This window comes from Meriones unguiculatus, chromosome 10, assembly GCF_030254825.1.
Source record: "Meriones unguiculatus strain TT.TT164.6M chromosome 10, Bangor_MerUng_6.1, whole genome shotgun sequence".
Classification (NCBI taxonomy): Eukaryota; Metazoa; Chordata; class Mammalia; order Rodentia; family Muridae; genus Meriones; species Meriones unguiculatus.
In genome coordinates this window covers 41,874,351-41,897,318 of record NC_083358.1, presented here as the reverse complement: position 1 = coordinate 41,897,318, position 22,968 = coordinate 41,874,351, and the positions used below count along the sequence as shown (strand labels likewise).

The window sequence follows — 22,968 nt, the reverse complement described above, 5'->3', positions numbered from 1 at the left end:
AGCACGTTGTATTTATATACTGATTGCATGTCATCATCTCCTCCCCCACTCCGTGTGTGTGTGTGTGTGTGTGTGTGTGTGAAACTATAATGATTAGACCAAAAAAAAAATACCATCAATTTGATTGGGGTCATGGAACAGATTGGAGGGAGGAAAGGGAAAGGGAGAAGTGATATAATTATTTTATTTATTTGAGACAGGGTTTCTCTGTGTAGCCCTGGCTGTCCTGGAACTTGCTATGTAAACCAGGCTGGCCTCGAAGTCACAGAGATCCACCTGCCTCTGCCTCCTGAGTGCTGGGATTAAAGGTGTGCACCACCAACACCTGGCTATGTAATTAGATTTTAATTCAAGTGTAAAAATGAAAACACTGATTGTGTGTTTGTGTGTGTGTGAAGCTAAAGGTGGGTATCAGATCTGCTGGAACTGGGGTTAGAGGCAGTATGAGCCACCAGAGGTGAGTGTTGATAACTGGACTGGTCCTGTGGAAGAGTAGTTAGCATTTCTAACTACCGAACAATCTCTCCAGGCCCTGCATTTTGTCTTTTGACAACTGTCTATTCAGTTCATCAGCCTATTTACTGACTGGATTATGAATTTGGAGGTTTAGGTTTTGCTGGTTTTTATATATTCTAAATATTAATCCCTTATCTAATGTGTAGTTGGCAAAGATTTATTTCCATTCTATAGGCTGTCTTTTCACTCTGGTGGTTATTTTCTTTGCTGCAAAGCAGCTTTATAATTTCATATAATTCAACTTCTCAGTTCTTTTCAGAATATTTATTGTTGTGAGTTGGCTATTTTGTTAACACTTCTTCCTGTCTTAAAAATATTTGTGTCCAGTGTCCTTTACCAAGAGTTTTATACATATTGAGATAGTCATTTGTCAATATTTTTATGGCATCTTAATTAATATTAAAGAATGTACAAGAACTATTAAAGGGAGTCTATCAGGCAGACTAAAGACAATACCAGGTAACAATCTAGATCTATACAAGGCAATGAAAAGCAACGAGTTCACACAAAGTCAGACATGCAGGCAAATATGAACTACATAAGCAAATTAAATCTCTTCAAAGAGGATTAATTAAAAAAAAACAACCCAAGTATAGTATCAATAATGGCAGCAGATAAAAATGCTTGATGAAATAGTACAAAGATGGTTCTGGGACAACTCACTCAGGATGATCCTTTCCAGGTCCCACCATTTACCTGCAAATTTCATGATTTCCTTATTTTTCATTGCTGAGTAATACTCCATTGTATAGATGTACCACAATTTCTGCATCCATTCTTCAGTTGAGGGGCATCTGGGCTGTTTCCAGCTTCTGGCTATTACAAATAAAGCTGCTACAAACATGGTTGAGCAAATGTCCTTTTTGTGTACTTACACATGGTATATACTCACTCATATAAACATACAACATAGGATAAACCCATTAAAATCGGTACATCTAAACAAACTAAGCAAAAGAGAGGACCCTAACTAAAACGCTCAATCCCCATCCTGAAAGGCAAAGAGGATGGACATCAGAAGAAGAAGAAAACAGGAAACAGCCTAGGAACCTGCTACAGAGGGCCTCTGAAAGCCAGAAGAAGAAAACAGGAAACAACCTAGGAACCTACCACAGAGGGCCTCTGAAAGCCTCTGCCCTGCAGACTATCAAAGCAGATGCTGAGCCTGATGGCCAACTGTCAGGTAGAGTGAATGGAATTTTATGTAAGAAGTGGGAAATAGCAAGAGCTGGAGAGGACAGGAACTCCACAAGGAGAGCAACAGAACAAGAAAATTTGAATACAGGGAACTTCCCAGAGACTCATACTCCAACCAAGGACTATTCATGGAGATAACCTAGAACCCCTGCACAGATGTAGCCCATGGCAGTTTAGTGTCCAAGTGGGTTACATAGTGATGGGAAGAGGGACTGCCTCTGACATAAACCGATTGGTCTGCTCTTTGATCACCTCCCCCTGAGGGGGTAGCAGCCTTACCAGGCCACAGAAGATGACAAGGCAGCCACTCCTGATGCGATCTGATAGACTAAGATCAGAAGGAAGGAGAATAGGACCTCCCCTATCAGTGGACTTGGGGAGGAGCATGCATGCAGAAAGGGGAGGAAAGGTGGGATCGGGAGGGGAGGAGGAGGGGCTTATGGGGGGATACAAAATGAATAAAGTGTAATTAATAATAAAAAAAAACAAGAACAAAAAGAAATAGTACAAATATGGAAGAAGCTAGAATACAGTTCTAGAACTGGGCTGCAGCGGTAGCTCAGAGGTTAAGAGCACTGTCTGCGGGGCTGGAGAGATGGCTCAGCAGTTAAAGAGCACAGTCTGCTCTTCCAGAAGTCCTGAGTTCAATTCCCAGCAACCACAAGGTGACTTACAACCATTGATAATGAGATCTGATGCTCTTTACTGTCATGCAAGCATACACTCAAACTGAGTGCTCATATGTATAAATAAATAAATCTTAAAAAAAAAAAAAGAGAACTGGCTGAGTTTAATTCCTAGCAACCACATGGTTGCTCACCACCATCTATAACAAGGCCTAGTTCCCTCTTCTGGAGTGTAGGCATACATGCAGGCACAACATTGTATACATAATAAATAATCCTAAAGTTTTACAACTATCAGTGAAATGTAGTACCAAAGACCAAATTTAAAGGTGTTCTAAAAATATCTAAGACCATGTACTAAAGTAATACTTATATTAGGTAAACAAAAAGTATAAAATTAAATTATGAAAACATTATTTACATTATAATCACAGTAGGAAAAAAAAAGATGGCAGACTTTAACCAACTCAACACTGGCGTGGATTTGAAGTGCTTAGGCCCAAAGAATTAGATGGGCTAAAGAAACTAAGACTTGTTTATATAGAATCTGAACTACAAAATGAAAAACAGGTTAAAAATTAACTCAGGACAAAATGTCCATGAACAAAACAAAACAAAAAACAAACCAACCCAGAAACCACTGATATGAAAGAATGTATTGATAAATTATCACTCATTAGAGATTTGAATTGATAACACCATACTTCCTCAGTCTGTGGGCTGACCAGATCCTCCCACCTACCCCGTACTCTCCACTGTGTCCACTGGGGTGGCCACTGCTCTAGCTGGGAAGTGTCTCTCAAATGGTTTTGGACAGAGGAAGGAAGCAGAACTCTTAGATCTTCACAGGTATATGTCTGCCCTTCTGCTTTGAACATTCACTATTAGCTACCCAGCTGAAGAAATGCTGTGTCAAATGACGCATACTGGATAAGTGGTTACAAAGGCTGATCCAACCAATGACCCAAGGCTTGGGTGTATCAAATTCCAGGTTACCTTTCATATACACTATACTGACTGCCTGGGCCAAGTCTCCTGCTGCCATCCCTATAAGGGGTTATTAGGGAGAGGAAGTAGACCATTAATGAAGAGGGGGACACATGAGGTTGGGAAGGGTGAGTTAAGAAAACACTAAGAATAAGATTTGTACAAAAATGCCACAAGGAATCTCATTACTTAATACAGTATCTTTAAAAATTAATAAAAGAATATAAAGACTTAACCAAATTTGAGATTCAATATTATGTCCTGGGGAAAAGCCTTAAAACATACTGAGTTAATTATGTATCCCTTAAGAGGTTAGCGTACCAACAAAAATGCATTAAAATAAGATCAAAACAGGAATGTGTAGAATGGCTTATTAAACCTCTTATTAAGCAGCAACCCCCCCCCCAAAACAACAAACAAACAAACAAACAAAAACATTTAGATGTCTGACTTGGTCACTCAGGTGACCTACAGCAAAGTTACATTTCAGCATCACTCAGAAACGAATTGAAGAAAACTGTCGGGTAATAACATACAACAGCCATATGTGACCTCTATATTAGTAAGTCCATGCCAACAAGTAAGTTGTTGAAATGCAGAGATATACAAATATTGTGTGAAAAAGGCTGTACACTGAATTTATAGTCTATGGAAAAGCAAGACTTTTCAATGCTGTGGCTCTCCAGGCAGCATTATGATTCCTCCTTCAGTCTTTTTTCTTTTTTTAAACTTTAAATTAGCATACAGAGCAGTAGTCGTTGTTATGACATTTTCAAACAAGGTTCATTTTCCTTCCTCCTCTTCTTCCCTGTCTCCTGCCCAGAGCTGCCTTTCCAGTTTTATATCACGTATGTTCTTTTGCCCTCAGCACTCTCTTCTTTGTGGGCACCTTGCTAGTTTCATTGCCTAGACTCATTTACATAAAAGCACTTCTACACAAACTAGACAGAACACACACACAGACACACACTATAAGCTAGGACCTGCATATACTCAAAATTTCTGTCTGAGTGTACCATACTCATTACAACTGTATTTCAAACTCACTGTGTGAAAAACTACAACTGTAAAACAACAACTGATATCCTTACCTTCATCTTCTACATGGTTTCACATATGGGGAAAAGGGGGAGAAATTTTCTGCTAAGATTTGTATTTTTAAACCTTTTGCTATGTTCCTGATCATGTATGAACTTTTATTTACTTTTATATCTTTAGCTGACACTGTCTACAGAGTCCTGAAAGGATGCAGATCAATAATATGTATTCTCAGAACATGAGGATCCTGGTCTGTCCTCTTCTTATAACACTTCTTCAGCTGCCACTTTTGTAGTACAAACTACTTCTACTTTGATTTTAACATGCCAATTAGGGGCCTAAATATACATGTGTGTTTGTATAACCGTCCCTGTTTTGTGACATGCAGTAGAGAAGAGTGTATGAAAGTGTATGAATTATCTATCCTTCTGACGTTAATAACTACAAATTATATAGTGATCTCTTACAATGTACCAAGCATTATATATAATAGATTCAGATGTGAAATAGCTCCAATACTAGCATAATTGAAGAAAACTGTCAGGTAATAACACACAACAGCCATATGTGACCTCTATATTAGTAAGTTCATGCCAACAAATAAGTTGTTGAAATGCAGAGATTTGAAACCTTTGCGTGCATTAGATATAACTATTATTCAAACATATTCCATTCTATATAACTATACTTTATAAATATCTATTATTATATGCTTATATACTATCATTTTTGTTTAGGCACCATGTCTGCCTGCATGCCACCATGCTTCCCGCCATGCTAATAATGAACTAACCCTCTGAACTTGTACAACCACCCCAATTAAATGTTTTCTTTATGGTCATGGTGTCTCTTCATAACAACAGAAACTTTAAATAAGACAGGGGTGTTGAGAAAAAAAAATTTGACACAGGATCTCACAGGTTGTTCTTGAACTCATAGTTCTCTTACCTCACCATCCCAAATGCTGAGACTTGAGCATTTACCCTACTGAGACATGTTACCCTACTCAGTATTTTAAAGGACAAGCATGGATCTTTGGGAAGCCAGAGGGTGGTTCTAGTAGCCTAAAAAATATTCTCTTACAGATAACCACAGAATCCTTATGAAGTAACGCAGGATGATGAGAAAGAAGTAGGGAGGAACTGGGAGGGAGGAAGACAGAGGCAGAGTGAGATGGGGCACAGGGGGAGGAGAGAGGAGCCAGGGAAAAGCAGAGGTCAGAAAGACTGAGGATTAATTTACACATCAATGTGACAGGGTCATGGGGTACCCAGAAACTTGGTTACACCTTGCTCTCAATGTATCTCTGTGAGTGTCTCTGGATAAAATTAACACCTGGCACAGCAGGCTGAAGAAAATACATTTGATCAATTTAAAAAAGCCAAGTGGGACAAAAAGGTAGCATAAATGGGATAGTTCCCCCTTCTGGAGTCTTTTTTTGGCTTCAAATGTACCTTTCTACTTTGATCCTTCTGGGTTCCAGAGCCTATGGGGCTTTGAATGGGAACTCCCAATGTCACTGTCCTCTGGACCTGGCTGTCTTGGGTCTCCACCTTGCTGACTCTATGTCGTAAAGTTGTGGAGTGTTCACAGTATTGTGTCAGTCTTACAATGTCATGTTCTTTATCCTTCCTACGGCTTTTGTGTTTTGGAAACCATCACTCTTAACAAGATGTTACATTCTGAAGATGAAAAGAAGGCTGCAAGTCAAGAAATGACAACCTCAGGGGATTTGAGGGGCTTATAAACTGAAAAGCCACTATTTTGTCCTTATGCTACTGAGAGCCATTCTAGACCTCTGACTTCCTCAGGAATAAATATACACTTTAAAAAATATACTATATTCCTATCAACTTGTTAGTATGGCATTAGGAAACTAATACATAATTTGATGTTATTCTAGGTAGTGATCTATAATAAAAGGTCACATTTTATGATTCTATTTACTTCAAATAGGCAAATATAAAGAAAGATAAAGAACAGGCAAATATATAGAGACAGATAGTTGGGGGAGTGGTTTCTGCTTTTTAGAAGATAAGAGCTTAAGGAATGGGATTTTCTTTTGGGGGCAATGGATAAGTCTTAAAACTAAATAGAGGGATGGGTGCAAAATTATAATTGTAACAAAGACCATTAAATTATACATTTTTAATGCATACATTTTATGGTATATATATTTACATCAATGAAGGTGGTAGAAAATGATACATTATAAGCACTAATAAATTAGAAAAAAGTATGAACAATTACAGTATAGTGAACACCATATATTCAAGTTATGAATATATGTAGTTTACCCCAGCAGATAGCGTTATTACATAGGTGCCTTAGAAAATACTTAACTCACTCTCAAAAATGTTTTACTACAAACAGATAAACCTCTGATGTGATTTATAGTTGCAATGTATAGTATATTCACTGCTTAAGCAGATAAATGCTCTCATAATAACGGTGTCATAAGTTAGCCAACCTCCTAGTAAGCATTTCAGTGCATTCTTCAACTACCTGCCAGGTTAATTCCTAAGTCAACTACACTTGCCTTCCCCAGAGCCAACCACATGGCAACTCTGCTTTCTGGAGATGCAAGAAAGGAATGAGTGTGCTATTCTTGAAACACATCTTGAAAAACACCATGTACTTGATGTAATTCATGAAAGGATAATTTTGTTTCTCAAACTACACAGTGATTTTAACATCTCAGCAATAAACAAAATATCCTCAGTAAAGTATTCCTTGCTCGATGGAAAAGGTGATTTCACTGAAGTATTCTTAAATCTGGAGATGGACATACAAGATTCTTGAATCACACACACATTTCAAAGATGTTTCAATGAAATATTTATCCTAGAGAGGTAAAACTACTGAAAATTATCAAAACCGTCATCTGTGATATGAGCTTAGTTAGAACCAAAGTTAAATGTGACACAAAGTTCAAGTATTATTACTGTCATATTACAAAAGTGTAAGAAAAACAAGGCAACTGTTTTGCCAAATTTTAGATGTGTCCTACTGTTTATTACAATTTTCCTTATGTACTTTCTGCTGAGACGGTCTATCTGGGCCTTGGTAAATGCTGTTCTTCTTCTGTAATACAACCATATGTTTTATTCAAAGATAAGATAAGTTTTTCTTTGTTTCTTTTTTCCTTTGAGACAGGGTCTCAAAAACATGTTATGTAGCTGAGAATGACCTTGAACTCCTAACCCTCTGTCTCCCAAATACTAAGATTAAAGAACTGTGCCACCATACCCAAGTTATTTCTGATTCCTCTCAGATTCCATTTACAGATCACTTTGACTCAAGTTTTTCCAGACCTCTAACCACACTGCTGGTTAGAAGAGAAAAGGAACAGTATCATGCCGCGGGAGTGTGAGTCTTATGCATTTAGAATGGTGTTCAGGGAGAATGATTTCTGCATGTTTGGCTTCCAAGGAAGGAGAATAGAGATGGAGATGAGGAGACAGCACATCTTTTAGGTTGAACTCTAAGGATCACTGTCTTTGAGGAAGACAGGGAAGCAGGGTAAGTAGAGGGAGCATTTTGACCATGACTCAGTCTTAACACAGGCTCCAGCTACTGTGCAGGGGCTCTGGATTTGGGTGGCTCTTCAGAGACCCAGCAGGGTGCAAGGCTAGATCCTGCACTGACTAGGAGTAGAAAAGAAGTGTCAGTGGACTAGGAGACGTTCCCAGGCAGTGTTAGTAAACTACTGCTGTCAGATGGGGGCTTTTCCATGGATTTTGAGACTATGTTCTGGGTAGCATACCACTTACTAGACTGCTTATGTACTATTTGCTGGCTATATTACAAGAATACCTTATTTAGTTTGATCCTTACAATCTTATAAGGTATAAAATATTATCCCTGTTGTTTTCATGAAGTTACTATGGCTGAGAGCCATTAGAATTTTCTCACAAATAATGTGGTTGGCTTTCAACATCTATGTTCTGTTCTCTTACAATTTCATATAGTTTGCTTTCAGTCACTGTTTACCAAGTAATACACAGTCGTTCAAAGGTTTGGACCAGAAAGATTATAAGAGCCAGTAGAGATGGAAGACACTAAGGAAACAAGGCCTTCTAGACACAGCAGGGCTGATGCACATTTGGCCTCACAGAGACCGTGGCAGCAGTAGAGGGCCTGCCCAGGTTCAAGACAGATGGTTCCAGGGCTGAGAGGGAAAGTGGACACAGCCCCCTACCCTAACCCTGACCCTATCTCCAATTGATAACTGCTCACAAAGAAAAAGTTAGCTTTCTCCAGTGGAGTCTCCCTGGGTATAAATACAAACCGGACTTAAGAGCAGGCCCCATAGCCATCAGTGGTTACCACAAAATAAACTCGATGGTATTTTTAGAAGTTTTTTGTTTTTTTTTTTGTCTCATGATGCTTTGTCTGGGCATTTTTTTCCTTCCCTCCTTTCTTCTGTCTCTTTCTTTTAGCCTTATATATCTTTTACTTATATTTATGGTTTCCAATTTTCTTTGTATGTGTGTGTACACATGCACGCACATATCTTTATGTGTTTGTTGTGCATTTTTCCTTGGCTTTCCCCCTTCTAGTTTGTTTGTTTATCTTATTTTATTATTACTATTTTAGATCCCTGTTTGTATTCTAATGAGAGGGAGAAAAAAAGAATATAGACTTGGGTGGTTAGAGAAGTGGGGAGGATCTGGGAAGAGTTAGGGGAGGAGAAACTGTAATCAGAATATATTATATGAAAATATTTAAAAAATGATTTCTCCTTGTTCTATTTTAATTTCTGTTGCTGTGATAAAATTCCATAGCAAAAATAAACAAAACAAAAACAAACAAACCCAAACAAGCAAGCAAGCAAACAAAACCCCCAAAATTCCATAACAAAAGGCAACTTAGGTAAGCAAAGGGTTTATCTGGCTTATACTTCCAGGTGATAATTCATCATTCGGGAAATGAAGCAGGAACTCAAGCCGCTATTAACATCACATCACAGTCAAGAGCAGAGAGAAACACGTATGTCCATGCTGCATGTTTGCTTTCACCTAACTGTCCTCCTTTTACACAGGCAGGGATCCTCTGTCTAGGAATGGTGTGGGTTGGGTCTTCCTAATCAATCCCTCACAGATTTGCCAATTAGATAATTTCTCAACTGAGACTCTCTTCTCAGATGACTTTAGGCTGTGGAAGTTGACGTTTAAAACTAAACATCACAGGCCCATTGAGACAAACAAGCACACAGCTGCTACCTCTATCTTATGAAGTTCAAGTTTGATATACTGCAGCAAATGCAAGGACACTTTAAGAGGTAACGCTGTGAACTGGGAATAAAATTTAACAAAAGATTGATTTTTATAGGTTTGATCCTAAGCATAGACCAAAGAGAGAGAGAGACAGAGAGAGACAGAGAGAGAACACGTTAAGGAGAGGAAAAGGCAGGAAACAGTGGAGGGGTAAGATGCTGACACAATCACTCTATACAAGAGAATAAATCCCAGTTCTGTTTTACTCACTTTTGTAATTAAAATTGTTACTGAGTTAAGCAAAGATAATTTTCTAGAACACAGTGAAAAAGAAAACAGACAAACAATGTCAAACAGTGGGGGCAGAAAAAAGCAGAATAGCTGAAGAAGCCCTTTCTAATATGAGATTAAAAAAAATGAACAGAAGCATTTTTATAAAAGGATATTTTTATGAGATATAATTGGACCCAACACAGTAATCTGACAACACTTGGGTGAAGTACCCTTCCAAAATCTTAAGAGAATGAGGCAATCTGTACCAGAGTTATAGATTAGTATGAGATATCTAATAGAAAAAGTGAGTGTTAAGATTTTATGTGAATCAACTTTAAGAAAAATAAAACGACATTTAAGACAGGGAAGATCCTAGAGAATGGAGACTTTTCTAGGTAGGTACTTGAGAACACACCTAGAAAAATCACATAAGCATTATCTAAGGATTTATTTATTTTTATGTTATGTGTATGAGTATTTTGGCTGCATATATGTATTACATGCCTAGTGCCCATAGAAGCCAGAAGAGAGCACTGGATCCCTGGAATCAGAGTTATAGGCAGTTATGAGCCTCCATGTGGGTCTCTGGAACCAAACCTAGGCCCTCTGCAAGAACAGCAAGTGACTTAGCTGCCCAGCCTTCTTTCCCCAGAAAAAAATAAATAAATTTAAAAAGTAATGAAAGACACAGTTTATAATGCTAATCTAAGAAACTACTGAATCTTGAAATTATGTGTAAATAATTGTAGCAACAAAGTGGGAAAATCAATCAATAAGTAAATGCCATCATTAGGTATAGTGAGAATTTTGGTCTCTTTGAAATCCAGGTATGTTACATGAATATGTTTTTGTTTTAATATGGGGGTGCTTCAAATTGTATATAGCTGTTACCTATGATTTGTCTCATGTTTTAAGAGGGGTGTGGCTTTGCTAGCTGCAGATAGTTTCTGCAAGTGTTTGGGATTCTGGGAACTTTTCAGAGGGTAAATAAATGCTAGGGCCCTGAGAGGAGGAGTCGCTGTTGTTGTTGGTTGCTGGTAGTTGTGGTTTGTCAAGAAGTCCATACGCAAAGAGACAGAGAAGTAGTTGAACACTCTGATGGTGAAGGTCAAACTTGCCCCAAGGAACCGGAGGCCCCTAGTCAGCAGGAAGTAATCAAAAGAGGTCTACACCCCCTTTCCCGTCTTTCTTGGCTCCCTAGTGTTGAGAGGTTGGAGAAGACTGTGGTGGAGAACTGTAGTAAACACAGGAACCCAGTAAAGTAGCCAAGAAACCGACCATATGTAGGAGTGACTCACAGAGAACTAAGAGAGTGGTAAAATTCTTGACTTAGGTTGTGATTTCAATAGTTTCTTAAGAATAAATTTTTGTTGTATAATCACTGCAACAAAGAGTGATCATTAATAATGTAGGCTATAATATTAAAAACTATTTTTCTTTTTTTTTCAGATAGCAAACACAGTGAGTTTATTTATTTAAACTCTTAAGAAATCTGTTTTGGAAAGAGAAAAACCTGTCTTTGAAGACTCTTTGGAGTCTTCATTTTTTTTTAAATTTTTTTTTTTAAATATTAGTTATAGTTTATTAACTTTGTATCCCTGCTGTATCTGGCTCCCTCATTCCCTCCCAAACTCACCCTCCCTCCCTCATCACCTCCCTGCCCCTTTCCAAGTCCACTGATAGGGGAGGTCCTCCTCCCCTTTCATCTGACCCTGGTTTATCAGGTATCTTCAGGATCGGCTGCAAAGTCTTCCTCTGTGGCCTAGCAGGGCTGCTCCTCCCTCAGGGTGCGGCGGGGGGGAGGGGGGAGGAGGTCAAAAAGCCCTCCATTGAGTTCATGTCAGAAATAGTCCCTGTTCCCCTTAATAGGGTACCCACTTGGATACTGAGCTGCCATGGGCTACATCTGAGCAGAGGTTCTAGTTATATCCATACATGGTCCTTGGTTGGAGAAAGAGTCTCAGAAAAGACCCCTGTGCCCAGATATATTTGGTCCTTCTGGAGCTCCTGTCCTCTCCAGGTCATATTAACTCCCCCTTCTTTCTTATGATTCCCTGCACTCCGCCGAAGTTTGGTTATGAGTCGTAGTATCTGCTTTGATACATTGCTAGGTAGAGTCTTTCAGAGACCCTCTGTGGTAGTCTCCTGTCCTAAAACAGACTATTCTAAATAAATAACACTTAAATAGGTAGAAACACTTACATGGTTTATGACATAGCTAACTACAATTAAATGTTGCCAAACCCAGCAAACATTCCCAGGAAGAATAAACAAGAAATGCTTATTTTCTGATGAAATATTTTGTTGCAGGTTAGGAAGCTTATATAGTTCCCATATCTATAGCAAAAAGGAAAATTTTACTTCACAGAAAAATATAACGAGCTATAATTTGGCATTATTAAATTTATAATTAGAAATGTGATCTTCTAACTGATGAAAAAAAAAACTGGTATTCTTCATAGTGAAAATACAAATGTAGGACCTTATGTTATAAACCTTCTTACCCTTCAAAATAGAACATCTGGAAGATAACCTTCGTTTGCTGAGATAGGGTTATCAACATAAAGCTACATTAATTATTAAAGCTAAGGATGCAAATGAAAATATAGATTACAATTGGATGGTTAATTAGCCAACTCTGTCACCAGAAGTTTCTGTAATAATGACCTTGACAAAGCCTCAGTTTCTACTTGTTATCTTGTCATTTTCCATTTCCTAGGACTCACAATGGTCACCTGCCTTGGTGATTTTACTCATAGTCACCTGCCTGGCTCCCACACAAGGTATTCTAGTTGGCTACTTGTTTACTGGAATTTAGCAGGCTTTAGATTTTCTCATTTTTGAGTATTAGATTTTGCTTTCTTTGCTACTTCTAGGTTTTGTTTTCCTATAAAAGCCCAACGAGGCCCAGGAAGCTTTGTAAAAAGTTTTATCGATTAATTACAATAAAATTTTTTCTTAAATCTTATAACAGTGATAAGCAATAGTTAGAATAAAGGGTTTTTGTTTTGTTTTTGGAGACAAAATCCCATGTACAGGCTGGCTTCAAACTTACTGGGTAGCCATGGATGGCCCTGAGCTCCTGGTCTTCCTGCCTCTATTTCCTGAGTGTAGGGATTATAGGCGAGTATCACCACGCTGGGTAACACAGCGTTAGTAACCAACCCTGCTCTTAAGACAAAAATAATAAAAGGCACAAAACAAACTGACCTATAGTCTCAAATATCCTTTCATGAAAACTCTTCTACTCTGGTTGTTCCCTATCTGATTTACAGGCAAAAGAAAATGTGTACTTGAGTTGGCAGTCCTTGGAAACTTAGACATAAGACTTATCACCTAACAATACTGCCAATTGTGAAACAAGAGAAGTTATAAACAACTTTTAAACAAACATAAATCCATGTAGTATTTGATTCCAATACATACCTTGTTTTTTCTTATTCCATATTTCCAAGACTTTTAAATGCAGAATTAGGACGTTTCTCAATTAGTGATTCAACTGACATTGAGATACAATGAAATTTACCTATGAGTTTACAATGAGTTTTACCTGTGCTAAAGGAACAGATGAGAAACTAAACTCTGGGCACCTAATAGCTGCATTTATAAAACTATCTAGACTTTGTTTGTTTTTGTTGGATCTCCCTAACTTTAGACCCACCTGCCTCAGCCTTTTGAGGTACAGTGTGCACCACAATGCCTGGACTAGACATAAAAACAAAACAAAATCAGTTTCTATGACTGCCTTGGAAATTAGGATTTCTTGCTGTAAATTCTGTGTCTGTCTGCTAATCAGCTGTGGGCACATTATTACAGGTTAAATAAAGTTTACAACAAAACAATCTGACAAAGAACTTTTAAAGGAATAATAAATTATTTGGATGTTCTTCTAAAGATGAGAAATCAGGCTTATTATGAATGTAAGATGTATTATTTTTATGAATACAGCTGATGTCTATAATAAAGCAATTTTATGTTGTTGTTTTTTTTTAATAAGAGTTTATACTTTTTGTTCATTTCTTCCAAAAGGGTAGGTCTTGCTACACAATCCAGGTTCCCCTGGCCTCTGCGACCCTGTAGCAACACCAGGTAGCACACCGCCAGCCAATGTATTGTTAAGAGTGATACTCAGGGTTCATTTGTAGGTTTATTTGGCCATACACATAAAATGAAGGTTCTTAGTCAATTTAAGTTCAGATTACTCGTAAGTTTCTAGCAATATTTTAGTGGTTCTTACTTAGGGTGTTTCTACAATGAAATAGTGTTCAGAACATGTGTGTAAGTAGCACAGGAAAGACTGTGCCTCATGGAATACAACTGGTTTTAAGATGAACAAAACAAGAAAAACTAAAGGTAACCCTGTATGTGGAGTCTGGCGATGTTGGGCTAATTAGAAATTTGAGCTTATCTTGTATTTTTTTTAAAGGTGCTAGTGTCCAAATTACTGGTTATATTATGAGCATTTTTAAGTACCTCATATATACATAATCAATGACCATGTTGGGAGTTCTAATGCTTTTAGAAAACAAATAACCATAAGGTAATATTTACTTATAAAATAGCATGGGCACATGGAGAATATCTTTCTAAATGGCTCATACATTTACTTTTACCTCACTTATGCCAGAGGTTTACTTATCACTCTCATTTCATACTTTATGAGTTTAGGTGAACTGACCCAGGTCACACAGATGGTGCTGGGCTGGCACTGAAGGTTAGAATCAGTTCTTTTTTATTTTTTTTAAATTATTATTACTTATTATAATTTATTTATTTTGTAGCTCAGCTGTGGCCCCCTCCCTCTTTTCCTTCCAATTCCACCTTCCTCCCTCTTCTCCCCCTATGCCCCACCCCTAGTCCACTAATAGGGGAGGACCTACTTCTGTTCTATTTGACCCTAGCCTATCAGTTCTCATTAGGACTGGTTGCATTGTCTTCCTCTGTGGCCTGGCAAGGCTGCACCTCCCATGGGGAAGTGGTCAGACAGCCTGCCACTGAGTTCATGCCAGAGATAGTCCTTGCTCCCTTACTAGGGCACCCACTTGGAGACTGAGCCTATGGGCTACGTCTGAGCAAGGGTTTTAGATCCTCTCCATGCATTGTCCTTGGTTGGGGTATCACTCTCTGCAGGGACCTCAGGGCCCAGTGTTTTTTGGCTCTGTTGCTCTCATTGTGGAGCTCCTGTCCCCTCCAGGTCTTTCTATCTCCCCCTTCTTTCATAACATTCCATTCATTCTGCCCAAAGTCTGGCTATGAGTCTCAGCCTCTGCTTTGATACCTTGATCAGTAGAGTCTTTCAGAGGCTGTCTATGGTAGGTTCCTGTCCTGTTCTCTGTCTTCTCCTGCTTCTGATGTCTATTGCATTTGCCCTTCTGAATGAGGATTGAGCATCTTCCCTAGGGTCTTCTTTGCTGTTTAGTTTCTTTAGGAGTATAGATTTTTAGTACAGATGTAGAAAAAGAAGAACCCTCCTCCATTGCTGGTGGGAATATAACCTTGAACAACCACTTTGGAAATCAATCTGGTGCTTTCTCAGAAAATTAGGAATAGTGCTACCTCAAGATCCAGATATACCACTCCTAGGCATATATCCAAAATATGCTCAACTATACAACAAGGATATTTGCTCAACCATGTTTGTAGCAGCTCTATTCGTAATAGCCAGAATCTGGAAACAATCCAGATGTCCCTCAACGGAGGAATGGATAAAAAAATTGTGATACCTTTACACAATGGAATACTACTCAGCAATTAAAAACAAGAAAATAATGAAATTTGCAGGCAAATGGTAGGAACTAGAAAAGAGCATCCTGAGTGAGGTAACCCTGAAGCAGAAAGACACACATGGTATATACTCACTCATAAGTGGATATTAGAATCAGTTCTTAACCATCATCTTCAGTCTCCAAATATACTGTCATTCATCTTTAGAAAAAAGATTGGCCTTTTAAAGTTCAAGTTTTGATGAATGAAAAACAACTTTTCATTTTACAGTGAATGTTCATTTTGTTTCTCTACAGAAAATAAATTTGTAAAAAATAATGTTTTCTAAGTCATGAGATGAGTTCACGGATCACACAAGAAACCATGGGCTAATAAGACTATCAACTCCTCCTTGAAGAGACTGTACCAGATCAAGTGTTGTTAGTCACAAGTGTCTATCATGCAATTTACTCTCTATACCTTCCAGATGTATTCTTTAATATGGCAAGAGCATCCGGGTAGCCGTCCATGTTGTAGTCTCCAACATGAAGGGTTAGTGGAATTGGTATCGCAGTTGGTTGTTCTTCACGCACAAATGGCACAAAGCCCCAGAGTGTACCCTTGTTGCTGAAATCCTGAAGCACAGGAACCCACTAAGTATAAAGAAAAAAAAAAAAGATTAATCACAATCACTGTAGAAAAAGTCACTATTTGTAAAAGCATAATTAAAATGCTGAGAATAGTCACCGTTTTACTTCATCTTTACGAAATAGTAGGTATTATCTTTTACTGTGTTTTATGTGTGAGACATCGAGAGAACTGGTATTCCGTAGGCTTTGCCACGAGCATCTTTTATTAAACAGCACACAGAGCCACAGGTGCCTCATAACATGCATTTACCCTTACGAATCAACAAGCTCTATCTTCATCTGACAGGCAATTGCACAGACAGGGAGATTACAGTGAAGAGCACAGAAAAGATCAGGCTGACTTTAAATGAACTTCTTTTTTTTTTCTGCTTTTCACCCTTTGATAAATTAATATAAAATTAAAATATGCTCAGAGGTTAAGAGCACTGTCTGCTCTTCCAGAGGTCCTGAGTTCAATTCCCAGCACCCACATGGTGGCTCATAACCATGTGTAGTGAGCTGGTGCCCTCTTCTGGCCTGCAGGCACACATGCAGGCAAAACATTGTAAATACAATAAATAAATAATATATAAAAAACAAATAAATCTAAAATTAAAATATGAAGAGTAGAAATCATACTATTAACATTACCGATGTGCCATGATTCCTTAAGCGTCTCTATGTCAGCACTGAACCTGGGCATGTCTTAAGTGCAAACAGGTACTTTAAATGGTATGTGGCCAAACATCTTACACACTCATTTTTTTTTCCCTTTACAAACAAATGATTAAACTTGACTGCTGCAAACTAAAGTATTTTAAAAATGTTTTTTTTTTTTTAAAGGTTTCGCAAAGAAAGGAATATCTCCAACATGTTATAAGTTTTCCTAAAAAAGTGTAATTTGCCTTGGGGCATGTGGAAACCCTTAATGATAAAGACACTAAAGAAATTCATTTAAGGAAAAAGTATTACTTTATATTTTGTGAACTTTAAAAAAACATTTAAATTGGGTGGTGGTGGAACATGACTTTAATCCCACAACAGAGAGAAACCCTGTTTGGGTGGGTGGGGGGTTGAACAAACAAAAAAACATCTCCCCCAACATAAGCAAACAAAACCCCCAAACAAACATTTAAATAATTTCACTTGATTTTGGAAAACAAAAACAGAAATGTTCCATTTTTCAAAGACTAGAAATTTCACAAAACACTAAGTTGTCTCCAATTTCTGAAGCAGGGTCCAGTATGGTGTTGGATGTCTTTAATCCTAGTGCTTAGGAGGCAGAGGTGGGTAGATGTCTATGAGTTCAAGGCCAGCCTGGTCAACATAGTGAGTTCTACTAGGACATCCAGAGCTATAGAGAAACCCTATCTAAAAAACAAAACAAAACCCCCAAACCAAAAAAACCTTGGAAAAACAAAAACAAACAAACAACAAAATGCCAAAGCACCCCCCACCCCAAAATTTCTGGAGCAGTTAACAGTTTACGAATAAGGGGTAAATCCATGGTAGATAAAGTGTTCCCGTTGTATTATGTTTTAAAAACAATTTTTTTTTTCACCCAATGTGTCATCCCCGACACTCAAAGAACTGTGACATTTGTCTTCCTAGCAAGATGTAACTGAGTTTTTAAGTATTCTTCTTGTAGTCCATCACCTAGCAGGTTGAAACATAGGTATATTTTTATAGCTATGAACCAACGATGGGATGTTTCTTGACCTAATGTTTTAAATGATTTATAACTATACAAATATAGTCAAAGATAATAAAACTTATGATAGTTTGATTATTTTTAAAATGCTAAATATATAAAGATTTGTTTTATTAAGTGAGTATAAAATGTGGTGTTTCCTATTCATAAGGACTATAAAAGTCAGCATGAGAGCCTATTATTTATTAAACCCTTGAAGAAAATGAAGTTGATAAGATTAAATGTGTTGTGACCTATAATTTTCATATTAATCCTCCACCATGACTCTCACAATTCCACATTATTAAGCAATAAGCAAAAAGTAAGCATGAGAAAATGAAATGGATCTGCACACAGAAACAAGGACAAAATTAGCTCTGGGAATGGAATATCTTCCACAAAAATCTTTATTATAGTGTGCTTTCTATTTTTCTGGCATGTAAAATGCTACAAGTTCATTTAACTATGGGATCTAGAATAGGTTTTCTTCACCTAAAATCAACACAGCTACAATTTCTACCAGTGAGAGGATTTAAATGTGTTTTACTTAAGGAAAATAAAGAATTATATGATGTAATTTTGAATTTCATTTTGTTCTGCTTCTTTAAACATATTTTCTAACATTCACGATTTTCAAGCATCATTCATAGCATCCCCAAAGCTGACATACCTGCCCTGTTCCAGATCTCATTAAATATATGGCACTTTTCTGACAGTCTTTATCCTCACAGCCTGGTAGCAAGTGATCCATGTGTCCATCTCCATCTGACAAGAGAAACATCAACAGTCCATTAATAGTCCAGAATAATGAGCTCATGAATGATAGTTAAAGTTCCTATTTGTTAAATGATTCCATTATTCCGGATAAAACCAAACAACTTGACACATGGCTTTATAATGAAGAGAAATCAATTAAAAAACATCACTTAGGTCCTCGTCACTTATCATCTAGACTGTCTCTTGCTTTATTTTATTTCTATGAGTCTTAAATTGCAAACTTCTTTGTGGTTATATATATAATATATAAATATACATACATATATAATATATATTGGGATATATATATGTATATATTGGAATTAATCTGATTTGGGATCATTCTAATCCTTACTTAGAATTATTAGTATTAATTACTGGTATTCTATTTGGGGGATTGTACACAGGTGCTTGCACATATCAGGCAAGTGCTTCTACCCCTGAGCTACAAGGCCAATGACAAATAATCAAAAATTCTAGGGTAGTTTTTTATTCTGTTACATAATTATCTCTGTTGAGAGAGAAGAAACATGTATATGCACACAATAATATATTATTATACAGCAGATTTTACATACATAAACTTCACCTCATGAGTTACAGAGTTTTCTGTACTTTGGCTTCTCAAAACACCTACATATTTTTACCAATAAAGACATAAATGGAGGTTATACACTCACTGCTGTGGCTAACTCCCATGCACACTGGATAAGTGTGGCCCAAAACAACTGTTAACTCACTAAAACATTTACAGATATTTGGAAAAAAGTGCATTTTTTTTCAAAATGCAGGAAAAAAAAAAGAAGACTGCACAGTTCTTAAGTATGAACTTTACAGATAATATCAGGCTGCCTGGTGGGGTTCTTTACACTTGACTGAGTTTCGGGAAGAGTGCTACTATTCTGTATATACCTTCTGAGGCAGATATGCCAAAGCCCTGAGATCTCCTCTTTTAATGTCCTTCTCATATAAGTACTCCACTGTCTGAAGTTAGAGAGCTTGAGTGCCTAGAGCTAAGTATTTCTGTGGCTGGAGCAGTAATTTAACTTTTAAAATTCAGGGTATCTTTTGGGCCCCTCTAAAAACTGATTTACTTGCAATGGTTTACTCTGTCATTTCACTTGGGCCCAATGTAGTATCTACAGTTGGATGGAAATCAAAGCGTTATCACGACAGATATAGCCTTTACTGTACTTATGTACTTATGAAGAGAGGTATATGGTTAAAAGAAGCTTATAGCACCTCAGTTAGGCTGCAGAGGATGAAGATCTAGCTGGCGGAGTCTAATATTAATAAGAAGTATGGTTTTAGATCTCTTCCAGTATTTTTAAAAGCATTCAGGAGGTAGTAACTATGAGAAGGCATCTTACTCCTGCACTTCTCTGTTCTGTCTACAGGGGTGGGCACTATGGCAGCTTCCTGAGCATCCTTGGATAAGTACATGCAGCATGTTATTTGCAGTGTAGTCTATACGGTTTAGCTACCTTAAAAATTTATCTACTATGTCTATTTTTCAAAATGTTTAAAAATTTAAGAATTATATGCATGTTTGATATGAGGGTTTGTGCTTAGTCTTATTGTAATTTGTTTTGCCATGTTTGACTGATATCCCTGGAGGCCTGCTCTTTTCTGAAGGAATACGGAGGAGTGGATCTGGGGGAGAGACGAGGCAGATGGTGGGGGGAGGTTAGGAGAGATGTGGGGAGGGGATGTGTTTGTGATGTAATATGTGAGAGAAGAATAAGTAAACAAAAAACAAATAAATAATGCGTATGTAGCCCTGGAGGTCAGAGGAGGGTGTCAGGTTACCCTAGAGCTAGAGTTACAGGCATTTATGAACATTCTCCAGCCCCAGTTTATTGTATCTTTTTTATTTTTGTTTTGTTTTCGTTTTTTGAAGTATAGTTTTGGCTTTATATTTTTAAAGTTTAATTTATATATTTATTTATTACAATTTATTCACTTTGTATCCCCACTGCAGCCCTCTCCCTTATCTCCTCCCTGTCTCACACACCCTCCTTTTTCTCCCCCTATGCTCTTTCCCTAGTTCCCAGACGGGGGAGGACCTCCTCCCCTTCTGACTCTAGCTTATCAGATCTCATCAAGGCTGGCTGCATCATCTTCTGTGGCCTGGCAAGGCTGTACCCCACAGAGGGAGGTGATCCAAGAACAGCCAGAGTTCATGTCAGAGATAGCCCCTGTACCCCTTAATAGGGCACCCACTTGGAAACTGAGCAGCTAATGGGCTTCATTTGAACAGGGGATTTAGATCCTCTCCATGCACAGTCCTTAGTTGGAGTATCAGTCTTTGCAGGGCCCCTGGGCCCAGGTACTTTGGCTCTGTTGTTCTCCTTGTGGAGTTCCTGTCCCCTCCAGGTCTTTCTATTTCCCTCTTCTTCCATAAGGATTCCAGCACCCTGCTCAAAGTTTGCCTATGAGTCTCACTATCTGCTTCGATACCCTAGTGGGTAGAGTCTTTCAGAAGTCCTCTGTGGTAGGCTCCTGTCCTGTTGGTGTCTTCTGCTACATCCAATGTCTTCCTGTTTGCCCTTCTGAATGAGGATTAAGCATCTTCCCTAGGGTCCTCCTTGCTGTTTAGCTTCTTTAGGGCTATAGATTTTAGTATATTTACCCTATATTATATGGCTAATATCCACTTATAAGTGAGTATATATCATATGTATCTTCCTGCTTCTGGGTTACCTCACTCAGGATGATCTTTTCTAGTTCTCAGTAGTTGCCTGCAAATTTCATGATTTCCTTGTTTTCAATTGCTGAGTAGTATTCTATTGTGTAAATGTACCACAATTTCTGTATCTATTGTTTCCAGATTCTGGCTATTATGAATAGAGATGGTACACACATGGTTGAGCAGATGTCCTTGTTGTATAGTTGAGCATATTTTGCATATCTGCCTAGGCGTGGTATGGCTGGATCTTGAGGAAGCGCTATTCCTAGTTGTCTGAGAAGGCGCCAGATTGACTTCCAGAGTGCTTGTACCACATTCCCACCAGAGGTGGAGGAGGGTCTTCTTTCTCCACATCCTCTCCAGCGTGCATCATCCCTTGAGCTTTTGATCTTAGCCATTCTGATGGGTGTGAGGTGAAATCTCAGGGTCGTTTCAATTTGCATTTCCCAAATGACTAAGGATGTTGAGTATTTACTTAAGAGTTTCTCTGCCATTTGATATTCCTTTACTAAGAATCCTCTGTTTAGTTCTGTACCCCATTTTTTAATTGGATTACTTGGTTTGTTGGTGTTTAACTTCTTCAATTCTTTATATATTCTAGATATTAGGGGTTTCTTTTTGAAAAATTTCAAATCTTTAATAAAACATTTCTGTATATAAACAGAACAGTGAAGTCTCTTGCTGTCCCAGTGAATCTCAGCTTTTTCCTGCTTCTCATCCTAGGTATGATTAACATCCTCTCTGAAACCTTCCATAGGATTTTTACAACTTACCTTCTAGGATTTTGATTAAAGCTTTCTTCCGATGAGCTGATCTACAAGACAGAGGCTTTCTGTCATTAGACTAGGGACTGGAGATCATCGAAATAATCAGAATCTTCTCCAGATGTAGAATATGCCTACTTTAGGATATGCAGTCTCAAAGTGAAAGCAGACAGCTTTCTTATAGGAGCAGAGATGTGAATGATTTCCTTTGCTACTGTGTGCAGGGCACTCTCGATCTCAAGTGACATGGAAATGAATGTCCGTGAAAAAAGCATTTAATTAACATTTTGGAATTGACAAGCTAATCATTTCTCACGTCAATAAACAAATATTACTTTCACTCCAGAGATGTAATGGTAAATGAGGACCTGTGAGCTTCCACACACAGGGAAAACAAGCTTTCAACGGACAAAATGTGGAGACAGATGGTCATAAAAGCCATGATTATCTTTTTTATAAACAAAGGAATTGTGTGATACCAGTACTTGATATTCTCCATTTCCAGTTGTTACTTGAATTTCTTTTCATTGATTTTTTAAATTCACTTTTCATCCTTGTTGTAGCTCCAGTCCCTTCTCTCATTCCAATTCTTCTCCCCCTGCCCGATTAGAAAAAGGAAGTACCCTTTCTCATCCAGCTCAGCTTATTAAGTTCCATCAGGACTGACTGAGTTCTTCCTCTTTCCCTGTGGCCTGACAAGGTAGTCCCACCAGAAGAAAGTGATCAAAAAGCTGTCAAGTGAGTCCATGTCTGATACACACTCTCCACTTCCCTTACCAGAGGACTCAAATGAGGCCTAAGCTGCCCATCTGCTATATCTTTGTAAGGGGCCTAGGTCCATCTTTGAGAGAGCTTGATATTGTTACATTTATATCTAGCTC

General features: G+C 37.9%; 1 protein-coding gene across 2 annotated transcripts in view; it reads right to left on the bottom strand.

Annotated features, from left to right (window-relative positions):
• The window catches only part of Itfg1 (integrin alpha FG-GAP repeat containing 1), a 148,614-nt gene that overhangs the window by 37,799 nt on the left and 87,847 nt on the right, over positions 1–22,968 (bottom strand). For both annotated transcript variants that reach the window (XR_009594618.1, XM_021644692.2), the window contains exons 9-10: positions 18,549–18,643; positions 16,040–16,212 (exon numbers count right to left, since the gene is read on the bottom strand). Coding sequence is in view for 1 of the 2 variants with exons in the window: in XM_021644692.2 (XP_021500367.1) it covers positions 16,040–16,212; positions 18,549–18,643 (268 nt within the window). In the remaining variant the exon portion in view is untranslated. The remainder of the gene's footprint in view (positions 1–16,039; positions 16,213–18,548; positions 18,644–22,968) is intronic.